We start from the raw sequence: 15930 nt of genomic DNA on the forward strand, positions 1-15930 counted from the left end.
TTATCAGTTCTGTGTGCTATGGAGAGGAAAATCAATATGGTCATCATAAGGGGCTGGCAAGAAGCCAGCCACTGGGCTGTGTTGTTCAAAGCACAATATATGGCAGCAGATTACTCTTCATCTGATGTCATCTAATTTCATCCCTGTAGACAGAGACACTGTGGGACTATAATAAGGTCAAGCATATTTAAAATGAACTATCTCTAAACCAGGACAAAGCGGCACAAACGGACAATCTGAGGTTCACTCTGATGCCATAAACACAAGCTGGTGTAAGAGCCCCTCACCAGGCCCGCCTTCTGCCTATTGTGTCCGTCCAGTCTTTTTCATTAACCGCTCCACTGAGGACCCCAAGGAGGGGAGGGGAGGGCGGGAAGCGGAGGGAAAGAGGGAGGTGGAGGTGGTAGTTGTGGTGATGAGGAGGGGGTCCAAAGGGACTCAGTGTCGGCCTGAAGAGCGGCCACCAAACACATGATTAAAAACACACATCAGCCGACAGCGTGCACAATGTTTACCTCCGCCAGGATGGCAATTTAGAGGCAATCTCTCCCTCAAGTACACACACTACTAGAGTGAATTATCTCTCACCCACACACACACACACCTGTGGAGGAGGGAGAGAAGAAAAGAAGAAGGACTAAGAGAGCTCACAGGGCTGCACGCTCACCTGTGTGCCCATGACTCACTGCTCTGGACCTGGGAGAGGAGGCTTTTTTTTGTTTTGCTCGGTTAGCTTACATGATACACTTAAGTGATCTCTCCTCCCTGCATCAGATACCAGCCTGCACCGCTTTCTGTGTCCCTGTCTGTGTTTAGGGTCAAGGCTTTCAGACGACTCGCTCAACAACAAGCATGTGAGAGTGGATGCTGTTCCACACGCAGCTCTGGTTACTGGAAAACGAGAAACAACTCCGGCTGCTCCTCTGAGAGGGGGCGGGCAGGCGGCGCATGTTTTTTGCTCCAGTGTTGTGTCCGGTTCAATGAGCCGACGACGAGTCGCTACAACCTCCCACACCACCTCACCCTCATGTTACCCCGTAATCCCACCCACCGTCAGAAACTCAGGGTGTTTCTGTCCTGTCAGACATGGCGGTGGCGATCTGCTTATGGCTGCGTCATCATCAGTTAGGGAGCCTCGGTGGCTGTCATGCAGATCATGGCCCATGCTGGGGATTTGGGGAAACTCCTGCCTGCTGTGCCAAATTAAGCCTTCACCCTGACATTAAAAACAGCATACTGGGCAGCGCAGACCGCCACTTTAAAATACACGGGACCGAAATGCCACGGGGATGCGTCGGCGTTAACATTAAGGCGAGCAGGCGTGACGCAGGCGTGAGCTACATTTCCGAGACAAAAATGTCAGATGGAGTGCGGCGACACGGGCCCTCGAGGGCCCGAGGTTCAGCGTGAGAGAGGGATTTGATGAATTCAGCGAACGTTCCACGGATTCCTCCCTCACAGGGACCTTTGGGAAAAGAATGGGTCATATGCAAATGGCATGCACAGTATGGAGGAGAAGTTTCCCACAAGCAGAGTGTGAAAAGGGCTCTCCCTCCCCATGCCGAGCCCGCTGAATGGCCCTTTTCTTCTGCCACTGAAAGTGTATGAGGTAGAGCAGGCAAACTGCAAAGGTAACTAGGCCCTTTCTCCTCAGGCTTTCTCACTAAAGCCCAAACACACAATGGTTCATTTAAGCATTCAGTCACACAAACCCCAATAAAGCACATCCAAGCGCAGTTAAGGGGGTTACTGAAACTGACTCTGGGTTTAAACCTCCTCCTTTATGATGGGAGAGCACCTTTTTATAGGCTAATGCTCTCAGCCTCCATGGGAGTAGCTAATCATTAAGCTGCCTTAACAGAGGTGGGAGTGTGGTCGTACATCACATCATTTTAATTCCGCTGAATAGTCAGATGAGGTCGGGCCTTTTCTCACCCTGACGGACATGACGATTAGTTTCAAAACTGAACTTTTTCTACTAATTTAAAGTAATAAAACAACAGGACATGACAGCAGATCCATGTGTGAGGCGCCTCTGCCAGCGTCAGTCCCTCAGTCGTCACCTGTTGTCTGATTCTTCAGGCACCAGGAGTCAGAGAGAGGGATGGAGGAACTGCAGAGAAACACCCCCCTTCCTCCCTCCTCTTCCCCTGTCATTGAACAGACTTAAACACAAACACAATTGGACATGCTGGAGGACTTACAATGGCACAGAGGGGGGAAAGTGAAGTCATACTCTAGGCACGCATGGGTGCCTAGGTCAGGGGGCAATCAACAGCACCCCTGGCTACTGTGTCTTAACCACCCACCCCCCTTCTTCTTCTTCTTCATCCCAGTCCTGAAATAAAAGGACAAGCTCTGGAAGGAGGAAGAGGAGGAGGAGGAGTGAAGGGAAGAGACAGGGAGCGGAGGCGGGGGGATTTTCTTCTTACTTGGCACTTTCAAATGAAGCTGCTGAGGAAGTTGGTGAAAAGCTGTGAGATAAATGAAAAATTTCCTCCTCTGCTAAACACCTCACACAACAGGGGGGGGGGGCACCTTTTAAATGTAAACAAATGTCTTTTAAAATGCAGAAGTGGCATGCGGTGCTCCAAGCGCCGATAACCACCTCCTCCTCCGAAAGCTTTCGCCGTGGCTGCAGACACTGCAGCACAAACTGGAAAACCATTGTTTTTCCCTAAACTTGCAGCATGTGGTCGTATCCCTCGGTTTCTAGAGAGGGTGAGCGAGTCCAGGGCCCCTAAGTATAGTTTAAGTATAGTTTTACCAGGCCAATAAACATGCTCTTCAATGTTACATGAGTTGCTGCCAAGAGCCAAACCCACAACCTCATTCTCCTTATTTGATGGATGATTCATCAAGGTGCAAGTGTGTGAGCGGGAGAGAGAGAGAGAGAGAGAGGAGGGAGGGATGCAGGAGGAGAGAGGAAAGATTAGGGGATGAAACAAATGACCCATGTGATATTGTCAAATAAACAGAAATCCAAGCTACCTGTGCATAAAACACCCCCTGGAAACATGGAAAGCGCCCTCACCAGCATGCGCTCCCTGCACGGCCCTGTTTATTTTTGCAAAGAATGTTAATACCGGGTGCATTCCTCTATTCCCAAATTGCTGTGTTAAATTACGGCTGCTATTCCTGAGGGACGGTGGGGGGGGGGGGGGGGGGGTATCCCACCGATTGCAAACACCTGTCGTCCCGCCGGCTGTTAACACCTCTCTGTTTACAGCAGGGAATGGAGCTCACCTTGGTCTGTGCCCCCCCACACACCACCACCACCACCACCACCACCACCCTCTGCTTCTATAGCCAGCAGCCTGGCTCAGTCACTGACCATAACAAACCTCATCCAGGGCTGCCTTCATTACATAAGCAGCAGCAACAAGCTAAAGTAATTAAGGAATAGTAAAACTCGGCTGTGTGTGTGTGTGTGTGTGTGTGTGTGGCTCACATGACAGATCACCTGTCTTGACAGAAGGTGGTAAAGAAGTGAGAACTTAAAAGAAGACCCTGACAGCTCTTTGAACAAATGCAAATGAGGCAAAGCAACAGGGAGCACATCTGTTTGTGACTTTAAATATCAATAGGGACACGAGGGACGCTGTTAAGGTAAAGGAAGGAAGGAAGGAAGGAGGGAGGGAGAGCAACCAAACATCCAGATAAGAACAGGCAGAAAAAAACCAATCCAGCCAACACAGCCCAGAAATCATCCAAACCACAGTATCAACCAGGTGTCCTCAGAACCATCCCCAGGACAGCGGCTCCTGCTCCATTCCTCCACCCACACATGAAGCTTCTTTTTACCAGCACACAGAAATCACCTCAGTTCCTTTGAGCAACACTGGGTGGCACAGAATAATAACACATGACCGAGACTGGTGCTGCAGACGCGCCACATGTTGGCGGACAACACAGACAAACAAAGCAACAACACCAAAAGTCAACAAAGTAAACACAAAAAAGACGCGCCTGTTAAATAAAGCGCGCGCGCGTGTGTGTGTGTGTGTGTGTGTGTGTGTGTGTGTGTGTCCACAGGAATCAGGATTCCCAGCGCGCGACAGCAGAGCAGAGGATCCGCTCTCCTTATATGGGCCGCGCTCGCGCTGCTCACACAAACAGCGCGTGAGATATCCCTCGTTCTCCGGAACCACGGTCACCCCATCCCGGTCCCTGCCCCCCACCCCGTCAGAGCGCCCCGCTGTAACACTCCACCAGGACCGAAAGTTCACAGGACACAACAACAACACAACAGACACACAGTGCCCCCCCCCCGCATGTGTGTCCTCGGTGTCCGTGGAACGTGTCCTCTGTGGGGTTAAACTGGTCTCACAGTCCGCTACAATCAGCGTTTGGAGAGCGAGGCGCAGCAACAGTGTCCGGCCGCTACCTGCGACGCACAAGAAGAGAAGAAGAGAACAGAACTGTCCTGGTTCTGTTCTCACGGATCTATGAAGCTCGCCCCGTTATCAATAAAGAAACAAACATTTATTTTTATTGTTAAACACAAACAGTCCCTCTCTCTCTCTCTCTCTCTCTCTCTCTCTGGAACACTTTGCGCTTCAAAACTCGACAGAACGCCACAAATCACAATGAACGCGGAGTTCCCGAGGAGCGTCCAACAGTGTTGAAATAAATAAACAGCTGCGGAGACAAAAGCCGCTCCGCTCCGCTCCCGGCGCGCTGAGGCGCGTATAACGGTCCCCGGCGCAGCGGACCGCTAGGCGGAGGGAGAGACGCGACCCAGGTATAACGGTCCACCGCACGGGGCTGCAGCGCAGCGCTCACTTGCTACTTCCCAGCACTTTCGGCCACTAAAACCCGCACTCATGAGCTGCCAAACTTTTCGCCGAAATGACCGGGAGACGCGGCAGCCTCCGCTCCGCGTCCCTGGAAGAAAAAGCTCCGCGTCGGAAGTAGTTTTACTCACCGTTGGTCCTCCTCGGGTTCGCCTGCTTTCTGCGCTTACACCTGGGGCCATCCGCCATGATCCTTTCGTTGTGTCTAAATGCTGCTGGAGAGTCACCTCCTCTCTCACCCCCCTCTCCCCCTCCTCCTCTACCTCCTCCTCCTCCCTCCTGCCTCCCCTCCCCTTCACCTCCCCTTCTCCGCACCTGGTTTACGACACTCAGCTTTACGACATCACCTTCCCCACACCTCCCCGACCCACGCTGCCAAGCGAAGTAACTGGAAGTGAGAGAGAGGGGGAGAGAGGGAGAGAGTGAGAGAGGGAGAGCGGTGGCTGCAGTGCACCTATCACAGCACACACCATTACTTAATGTCTCTTTACGGTAACAGCAAACAAGGTGCAGGTGATACCAGGGAAAGGTTCTTTTAACATCATGGATCTGATTTATTTTAGCTGAAAACAATGGAGAGGATGCATTTTATTTGTTTATTTGTATTATTATTTATTATTATTTTATTGTGTGGACATAAGCAGAGTTTATATATACACACACACATTTAAATTAAATATTCTGTTAGTGCATGTAAACAGCTTGAATTATGACACTTATCGACCCAGATCTGACCTGCCAACCTGTTGTGTTTGGATGTGTGTAGCACAGTCGGGTCTGTCAGCCCAGCAGACAGAACCTGAGTGTGAGTGTGTGTGTGTGTGTGTCTGCGCGTGTGTCTTAAGGCAGAGGAAGAGGTCATGAGACTGTCATCACTGATTCAATCCTCCACCTAAAGAAAGACCCCGCTGTTCTCCTGAGCCGAGCTCACTGCTGCCGCGGTGATGAAGAGGACGCAGACATGCCAGCACAATCAGCAGGTTCAGACTGCGTCCAATCAGGCCTGAACCCTCACACACACACACAAACACACACACAGGATCACATGGTTGAGGTAGAATCTTGCAGTGACGGGAAGGATGGAGGTTAGACAGAATGAAATGATGCTGGAGGTCCCATGACTTTCAATTATAGGTCAGGGGATGACTGAAGGGTTCTGGTGCCCGGACCTCTGGAATGTGTGATGTTGTCATCCTTCAGTGTATTGTGGCAGTCAGACTGTGTAACCCAGTTTCAGCTGAGGTTGTGTGTCCAACACAGACAAAGTTTTTGTAATCACCGGGAGACGTATATGGATTACACTTCCTAGGTTTCATCATGTAACTCATTTAACCTGATATAAATCTGCTTGTAAAGCATTTACAGTCGCAGGCTAACAGGCTCCTCATCGCCGGGCAATCAGCTTATCATTCAGCTACATGTGACAGCTTGTATACATGGGATGGCAGATATCCGGGGTGAATAATTCAGTAGCAGCAGAGCGGTCCAGCTCTCAGGGCAGCCTGCCCAGACGGAGAGTAATAGCTTCAGCATAAACAACACCTCCGAACTTGCTCCAGGTGGCCTCTTCTACCAGCTTCTCAGAGAGAGGCAGCTCTCTCTCTCTCTCTACCTTTCCTGGTGAGGGGAATAAAAAAAAAAAAACAGGGCCTCAGAAACAGCCTGCATCAGCAAAGATCAATGATGAGACGCTCAGCTAACCGTGCGGTCGTAGCGGTGTTCCCTGCACGCCGAGCCTGGAAAAATAGGATGCTTGTTATCCAATGGAAAGTCAGATCTTTCCCATTTTCCTTGGATCATGTCACTATTAGCATGAAGTCATTTTTCAGCGTCTGTGGAAAACAAAGAATAACAATTATACGACTACTAGCGATGCAAAATGGCCTGAAGAAATCTGTGATGTGTGTCGGAGCAACCGGTGTGAAACAGGCTGATTTATGTTCTCTGGAAAGTCTCCGTGTTCTCTGTAACGGTGGCGGCGGATTCATGTCACCGGTCCATGCAGACGGTCCTGGTGACTTCCTCTACGATGTGAGGTCACAGAGGTCAATTACAAGAGACAGATGTAATTTCATAAAAACAACCACCTCACATTAAAATCATGACATCCAGGTGCTTTCCACCTGAATCATGACATCAGCGCTGAGAGCCTGAATTAAAGTGGGCCATGAAATGAAATGAAAGGCTGACTCTTGCTCTTCCAATGGGGAGTTAAACCAGAAGAGAGGAGGGGAGAGGAGGGGAGTGAGGGATAAGCAGCCATCCTCTACTACATTAAGGGATCATGCTGCTCCCTGAAAATGAGTATTGATCCTCTTAGGTCCAGGATCGTTTAGGAGATTAATGTGAGTAGTGGTTGAGCTCCACGGTGCTCCACACAGGACCTGGGGATCAGCTCAGTGGGACGGCCGGGCCAGAGCAGCCTATCAGTGATTGGGGACAGAAGGGGCTGGTGTGCATTTGAAGATGAAGGGGGAGGTGGAGGAGCAGCAGGAGGAAGAGGGGGTGAGGCACATCCCCACTAACTCTGTGCCATCTGGACTTTCAGCTGAGAGAATCAGCTGGATGTTCAGAGGTCAGAGGGCTGGAAGAAAAGGGTGTCAAATAGAAACAGTCAAAGAGAAAGAGCAAGAGTGTCACAAGCAGGCAGGCGGGATGGAGGGAAAACAAGCAAAGTGAAGGAGCAGAGGAAACGAGAGTAGAAGAGAGGAACAGAAAGTGCAACAAAAAAAAAGGAGGACGACGGAAAAGGTACACCCTGCCCTGCTCCAAATACAGAGGAGAGGAGAGGCAGTGACAGAGAGACACAGCAGAGACTAAACTGCTTAATCTGTCCCAAGAGACAGCAGCTAAATGTGAGGTCCTCCTCCCCTTTCCTCAGACCACCAACCCCCCATAGACACACACACACACACACTATCTGCTTCAGTTTGAAAGTGCTCAGGTGGAGGAAGCTTCAGTGCAACTGATACTGTAGAGATGAGAGAAAAGATCCATTTCAGCCTGGAAGTGAAGCTGTGAGCGTGTGGAAGCAGAGCCAAGCTGCTGCTTTTAACACACATCTCACTGCAAGCCTGAGAATTTTCTCATGTCTCCCTCTCTCCGGAGGTCAAAGCGGCCCCACGGGGAAACTGCTAAAACAAATATCAGCCCAAGTTTTCAGCAGTAGCTGAATGCCAGTTGTCAGACCCCCGAAGCCCAACAATGCACTGTTTTGAGGACTAGATGTCGATCTCCAGCCGCAGTGTTCGCAGCACACTTCCGTCTTCCTCCGTGGATTTTTTTTTCTTCTCCGGACAGGAAGTGGCTGACACGCTTGTTGGTGCGAGCCACACCTTAAATATCTGAGTAAGGGAGAAAGGTGAGCAGGACAGAACTACGACACTGCTCAGACGACCCAAAGTAGTTTAAACAGTTCCTCTAGTCGCAGAAGAAGCAAAACAACAGCCGGGAAGTTCTCAACAGGAAGTCCCAGGGGCCTCTTCTTGTACTTTTAATTCTTTAGATGCTCTTAAGTAGATAAATAGATCTGATTACCCACTTCCTGTGTGTAGCAGATGGAAGGTGCTGTTAAAATGCATTATGGGAAGTGTAGGATTTTTGTTAATGGCCCAAGATAGGGGTCTAAAAGTTGGAAACATGCATGGTCATGTGATGTCCTCGACATGCACACTCATTGAAAATGAACTCAGAGGTCCATAAGTGTGCAAGGATCATGACAGGTCTGTGCACGTCACACACACGTTCTGTTGTCCTCCAAACCACCAGGCGGCGCCTCGTAATATATACAGAGTCCGTTCAGATTGATTTCCCCAGTGTGAACGGGGTCTTAGAGAACATGCTATTGAAGGCTGAAAGTGCTGGTGTTGGGGCGCAGGGCATCGTTATGATGCCTGTCACCATGGCAACCAAGATTGTTGCATTTAAACTTTGGTTCCTACAAAAAAAGGTGGATTTATACAAGTATATATGATTTGGGCCAATCAGCTGGCAGCTCTGAGAGCTATAGTTGTGTCTTAGACATAGGAAAAAATGCTAACCGCTACTCGCTAACTTTTAAAGATCCTTAGCAGCTTGATGTGTTTCCTCCTCGGCGTTCATTTCTTCTCAGAATGATTCTTTCCAAACAGTTTCTTAAATTGACTTTCCATTGAAACACACTATTGATCTGTTGATGAATGAGAATGTGCTGTGAATTGCTGGAATTCCCCTTGAAAGCAACCAGCCAATCAGCAACCAGGCATGTGTTTTTCCATAATCAGGCTGGTAAACAGCCAGGTCTTCCACTCTTTGAAACTGTTCGGGGCTTTTTTTCTATTTAACTACAGTTGCCTGACCACAACAATCGTCATAGTAACAGTATCACCTGGTATCAAGATAACCGAGATAGCCTGGATGACGTCATTGGGGTTAGTCTCTCTGACTCCACTTGAGCCACAGAAAACTTTACGATGGTTTTTACTGGCTGAGTCCCACTCGCCATGACGAATAAAGTGCAACTCACGTATAAAATCAGTGTAGTGCACCTTTAATCTAACCCAGAGGGAGCCGAGTAATAAAAACCTCTTTATTGTATTTCCTTTCTTTCTCAAAAATCAGGATTGGATAATCTCTCAGGGAGGATTAGCCGGGCCCCTCAAAGACACAATCCCCCCCCCCCCCCACACTCCCACTCCCACTCCCATGATTCAACAGGAGTGGGTGGCCACAGGGGCAGAGAGCTCCTGACCTGTGGGTGAACGTAACGCTGCCTGTCTACACGGCAAGCCAAGATATATACTTGTTTTGGCTAGGTGTGTGTGTGTGTGTGAACGTGGTGCTCAGGCCTGCCCCGCTCGCCTCCACCCTCTTGTGACTGTCAGAAGGAGGCAGCCATCGTCGGAGCGCCCAGTTTGAACGTGTTGTGTGTTTATTGGAGCTCCTGCTGCATTTTACTGCTCCTTTGTCCTCCTGGCTGGAACAGAGTCGCTGCTCTCTGTGAAGACGTCAGGATCGGCCTGCTCAGGCGTTATTTTTGGAAGCATCTTCTCTCACAGTTAAAATTAGTTTGTGGTGAAAGAATGTGTGTGAACCGGAGTGTAGTGCAGAGATGAGGTGATGTTATCGACCAGCCGAAGCTCCATGGATGCAGTCAGCAGACTGGCTGCAGCTTCTTACCTGATGGAACATTTTACTGGAACTACTTTCTTTTAAAGCCATCAAAGTATTGTGGTTTATATAAAATTAAATCTGTTATTGACTAGTGGGCAAAAACTTTAAATAATGAATGACCAATGTCCCTGTGACATCACCCCGTGATGAGCAGTAGTCATTTTGTGATGTAGACCTCAGCGATCACCATCTTGGCAGCGCCGGATTCACTTGAGCGTGGAACTGTGGAGGGCAAACATCCTCCTGAACAGGAGGCTACACCATTAGTTAACCCTTTAATAATAAGATCTCAGAGGATGGAGACACTTTTGGAGCCAGCCTCTAGTGGCCATCTATACAACTGCAGTTGTTGGCACTGCTGCTTAAACATTAAGGAAGACTAGCATTCACCTAGTGTCAGCCTCATTCTCCTCATGCCCCGTTCACACTGGAGAAAGTCAATCCAGCTAGAGTAGGATTGAATCCAGATCGCCTTTAAACTGGATACGTTCAGACCTATTTTTAAATCTGGCTATCACACACGCGTGTCCACGCTCAATCCGGCTTAACCCGGATTGTTTGTTGTCCTCCAAACCACTAGGTGGCGCCTCGTAATATACAGTCTGTTCAGGCCGTGGTAGGACGGCGTGTGTGCATGCGTCATGCGTTTTTTTGTCCTGTGTCGTTCAGTTTATTCCTTTGTAGCCCTGTCAAAATTAAACGCGACCCGGACACTTTCCCCTTGAACTGGAAGTATCACATCACTAGCCGGATTCGCTAGCTGCATTTGTGTTCAGACCTTAGCCAGATATCCAGATACGGCCCGAATCCCGCTCTAGCCGGATCGATTTCTCCAGTGACTGGAGTAGCTAGAGTAGGATTGAGCCCAGACAGCCTTTAAGCTGGATGCGTTCAGACCTATTTTCAAATCTGGCTAGCACACACTTGTGTCTGCACTCAAACTCAAAGCACTCAAAGTCCTCCAAACCACTAGGTGGCGCCACGTAATATACAGAGTCCGTTCACGCCGTGGTAGGACCGCGTGTGTGCATGCGTCGTTCGTTTTTTTTGTCCCGTGTCGCGCCTCGTGAACCGGAAGTAGCCTCTCGCTAACCGGAAGTAGCATGACGCTAGCCGGATTCGCTTGCCACATTTGCGTTCACACCTGAGCCACATTTGATCCACCCACGAGAGGTGAAATCAAACTGGATACAGCCGGATTCGAGGTGTTCACAAAACACATCTGGATTGATCAGGATGCGGCCGAATCCTGCTTAAGCCACATTTTTTCCCCAGTGTGAATGGGGTAACAGTTGCATCACAGCATGTTGCTGAAGGCAAGTGATAGTTTGATTTAAAGAGCTTGGAGAAGACTTCAAATATACTTTTTTAGTACTGTAACACATTCATTTCAATTGGCTCAGTATACTGTACATGTTGATGGATGAATACTGTGTGGCAAAAAAACACAGTTTACACTTCCTGTCTGTGCTGATATGATCTATACATCTCATCTCCATTACAAACACACTCTGACACTGTGTATTCAGGTACAATGGTGGAGCTCTGTGAGTGTGTGGGTGGTTTATGTTTGTGTGTGTTAATGTTTCAATCTGTGATAGGCCACTGCTGTTTTCACTGGATGAATATGAATACCACACACCTACTCGTTTCCCACACACACTCATGGAAGATCAGAACATTTTTCTCTGAACATGAATAGCGGCGGAGGACTATAAATGAACATCCAGCATGGCAGCAGTTCTATGGCGTCCCTTTACTCAGCCTCTCCATATTAAGCCCTGGTTGTCAAACAGATTGTCTCCGGTGCTGCGAGCAGCCTGCGCTGTGAAACAGTTTTCATTAATGGAGGGTTGCCACGGGGCCTTAGCCTGGCGGCTTAATGTAATTTCACAGCTCAGCGTCCGTGCAACCACTTCAGGGTCCAACCATGGCCACCCACACCTTTACAAGAGCCAGCTAGAGGTGCTGAAAGGGTGACGGGCTGCTAGGAAGTTTTAGGAGCGAAGGGGGAGCCCCCGAAATGAAATTCCAGCACAGGAAATGACTGTAATAATAACATAACAACCAGCGAGTCTCTGGAAATAAACATGTACAGAGATAGTGTTCATTTAGTGCTTGTAATGAAGTGTTCAGGCAACGTCAGTCAGCAGCGAGCGCACACTCTGATGTGGAAATGTTTTGAGGAACTGAGTGGGATCTTTGCAGTTCTATTATGGAAATGATCAGTGATGCAATTCAAGATTTGGTGACTTATTCTAAAGCCTCTCCTGGCACCACCTGAAAGGACAGTATTATGTAGCCTACAGAAGACGGCTCATAAAGCATGCAGGGGAACCAGTATATGAATGATGTTTGAATGCATAATTTAAGTTTAGCAAAGCATGTGACCTTAGAAGGTTTGATGTATTTGAACCTGCTTTCTCACCCTGATCACCTCTCGAGTATTCACCCCGAAGGTGTAAGCCAAGCGTCAAGCAGCAAAGGTCGCTATTAGAAACATGTGCAGAGCATAAGACGAGCGAAACTCACTGCGACATCTGGACAAAACCAAAAGTGAGATAAACTTGTTTCATTTTCATGTTTTACAGCTTTGGAAAGAACGGACTGTTGGAAACATAACATACAAATGCACAGTCACAATTGTCACGTACACACACACACACACACTGAGCACAGCCAGACAATACAGAAATTAAACTTTGTTCTGTTACATCATGTTTCTCTTTCTCTTTTTCAGGAAAAAAAACATATTAGCTGTTTCCCACTGTTTCCAAGCTAAGCTAAAGCTAATCTAGCTAACATGTTTTATATGAAAATGAACATATCACAGCATTCTTTTAAGCATGTAAGATACGATTAGCATAGTTTAGCATGAACGCTGATGTCAGGTAGAACACAACCATCAGCTGCCTCATGTGCAAACATGTGGTTTGTGGCTAACTGGTTTCTATTGTGAATGCAACAATATGAAAGAAACAATATCTATTTAATTCATTAGTTAGCTTTAGCTAAAAAAAGACCAGACCAGTCTTGGTCTTTGGAATTGAAGCTAAGCTAGCAACTCCTAGCTTTGCTTGGTCTTCATGACACCAAGCAAAACAGTTTTAATAAAATGTCAGAGGAATGTTCTTCTTGTATGGCCTATATAGTCATAGTTGAAGCAAGCTGGTGGTTAGCTTAGCTTAGCTTAGCCTAGCTTAGCATAGCATAGCATAGCTTTAGAAGAAAGAGGAAAAGCAGTGATAACTCACTGTTTACTCTGTACAAATATAAGAATGCAGCTATGTTGTGTTTCTTGCTGTTTCCAGTCTTTGTGCTAAGCTAAGCTAAGCTATGCTAAGCTAAGCTAATGGTTATTGCCTTACATTTAGATGCAATAACATTTATTTCTGTGACATGGTGTCTTATCGCTCGCTGCCATTCTGAGCATTTCTCTAAATGTTCCTTTGATGTGGCCTCGCTGCCATCTTGACACGCTTCTGTCTAACATGACCACACACACACACACACACACACACACACATGCACACACACACAGAGGGATGTGACTTTCATAATGCCAGGGAAATTACACCTAAGGCACCTTCTGCCATCTGCTCATAATTTAATGCAGTGAAGTCCTCATATGTGTGATAGAAAAAAAGAGGTTAAATAAAAGAAGAGCACAGGTAAACAACATGAGAGGAAGTCTGAGCTAAAACAATAGCTGACGCAGTACATGAGTCAAAACCAACAATCAGCCCAGCCTTCACATTATGAGTCACTCCCAGCAGAGACGCTCATGCTTATTCAGTGTGTCCACTGAGGTGTGCAGCCTCTTCATTTAATATTTCCATAAGGTTGCATATGAGCGTGCGCCAAGCCGTCCCTGTAATAAGGAGGTAATGCATTCTGCGCCAATGGCGAAAAGGTACGCTGGAAACATCCCTCACAGGAGCAGCCGTTTCCAACCTGACAGTGGACACATACATAATTAAGCCAACTAAAAAAAATGAATATTTCATCTCAAAGCATTTTCATCTCCAAACATCAAAACACCTCAATGTCTCACATAATGAGGAAGGTAAACGACTTCTATCCACAGAGGGAATATGCAACAAGGAGCGCTCCTTAAAAATATATCAGCTGGAGAAGACCAGGGAGAACTTCATTTATTTGTTTTGCCAGTTAACCCTTTGATTGTGTTATTATGTTATATTACAACGTCAGCCTTAATACTTGGTAGGCTGATCAGGCCATAACTCACACACTGACCTGTCATCCAGGACACACACATGTGTCAATAGGGAAGAGAAATGACTCCATAACGGTGCAGTAGTTGGATTTTACTGGTTCGGTCTGTGTAAGAGCAGCTTTTGCCCAAAACTTTCCTCCCCTTGTGTGATGGCACAGAGGCGTTGAAATGTTTCCAAAGAAAATGTCGTGAATCACTTTACAGGGGTTTCAGATTGCTCTGTGGTGGTGCAGGGGGTGGGGGGGTGGTAAAGTGCCGTGCATAGAGCAGCAGCAGCAGCACCACGCTGGAGAGAATTACTCTGACCATCAGAGCCTGAGTCAGACGGGCTCCCTGAACTCCTTCACAGAGGGGAATGAACCTGCTGCAGCTGGAAACGCTTTGCTGAGCTCAGGTCGATACTGTCATTATCCTAAAGCAATTCTTAATTCTATTTGGCCCCAGAGCTAAAGATCCGTGTATTGATCACAAAGTAGAGATGCCACATCTACTTCTTTTTTTTTCCTCCCCATAGTTAAGACCTCTATGTGTTGCTTTAAAGCAGAGCGTCGTTCTGTGTGTTTGATCTCACGTTGCAGCGGATACCTGAGGATTTCATCAAGTTCTACAGTCGGCAGACAAAAAAATGCCGCTGAGTGGTACCTCAGCGCCTCATCAGAGCTCGCAGAGAACACAGCTCTCTTTCATATCCTGTTTTGTAAGATGAGAAATATTGATATTAGTCGCCGTGTGCTATCAGCATGAAGCAGAAGCAACGACACCTGTACTGAAGTTCCTGATTAGACGTCTTTGTTCTCAGTGCTGCTGCTGCTGTGTGTGAAGAGACACAGTAAAATAAACCTTGTAGTAACATGGATGTGTATTTTATTTATACATCTGTCTGTCACACACACACACACACACACACACACACACACACACAGGCAGAGGGCATCACCACCTGCCACACAGCATACACTGTGTCTGGTGACAGTGGTTAACAGAACAGGACATGTGTAGCCCCAGGTGACTCAAACTGCAAAACTAACAACACCATGCTTCACTGCACCGAGCGCGCAGCGTAAAACACCAGCAGAAAGGGTGTGTGTGTCTGTGTGTGTGTGTGTGTGTGTGTGTTTAAGTTTTCTGCATTTGTGTCATCAGTGATTCATCCTATAATGTGATGCAGCAATTAACATTGACTTCATTAGTATTCTTAAAGCAGCCTGGAGCATAAACACATATAAACAACTCGGTAATACTGAAATGTTATTTCCTCTAATGCTTCAGTCAGAAATAACATGCTTGTGAGGACGCTGCACAGATAAATAAACACAATCTCGGTGGAAGTAACCATGGTGACCATAGTAGTAGGTGCATCATCAGCAGCTTCCAGACTGTAGAACAAGCTGGAATCACATGTCTTTATTCAAATATTCTGCACATGCTACCAATGCTTCATTATTGGAATAGTTACAGCATATTTAACAATATGCTGATGCTATACTGATATAAATGTGATGTAAATAAATAGAAAAAAAGCACTCGATGGATGCCTTGTTTGTTTGTTTGTTTGTTTGTGAAACACTTTTATTCTTGCAGGGCATTGAGGATGTTACCTTATAATGTCATAATGTGTGCAGTGTGTAAAAATATGTGAGTGATCGTTAGGTTTAGCAATGAATGAGCAGAACTAGAGGGACTGTTTATCATTTTTTTAATAATCCTTTTGTACTTTCACTTTGAAATTTGAAATCTGAAATTTAC

General features: G+C 47.2%; 1 protein-coding gene across 1 annotated transcript in view; it reads right to left on the minus strand.

Annotated features, from left to right (window-relative positions):
- The window catches only part of zeb1b (zinc finger E-box binding homeobox 1b), a 39023-nt gene extending 33986 nt beyond the window's left edge, over window positions 1–5037 (minus strand). The window contains exon 1 of the mRNA XM_028432542.1: window positions 4928–5037. Coding sequence (XP_028288343.1) covers window positions 4928–4985 — 58 coding nt within the window. The 5' untranslated portion in view covers window positions 4986–5037. The remainder of the gene's footprint in view (window positions 1–4927) is intronic.
- Between the last annotated feature and the right edge of the window lie 10893 nt (window positions 5038–15930).

This window comes from Parambassis ranga, chromosome 20 (assembly GCF_900634625.1).
Source record: "Parambassis ranga chromosome 20, fParRan2.1, whole genome shotgun sequence".
Lineage (NCBI taxonomy): Eukaryota > Metazoa > Chordata > Actinopteri > Ambassidae > Parambassis > Parambassis ranga.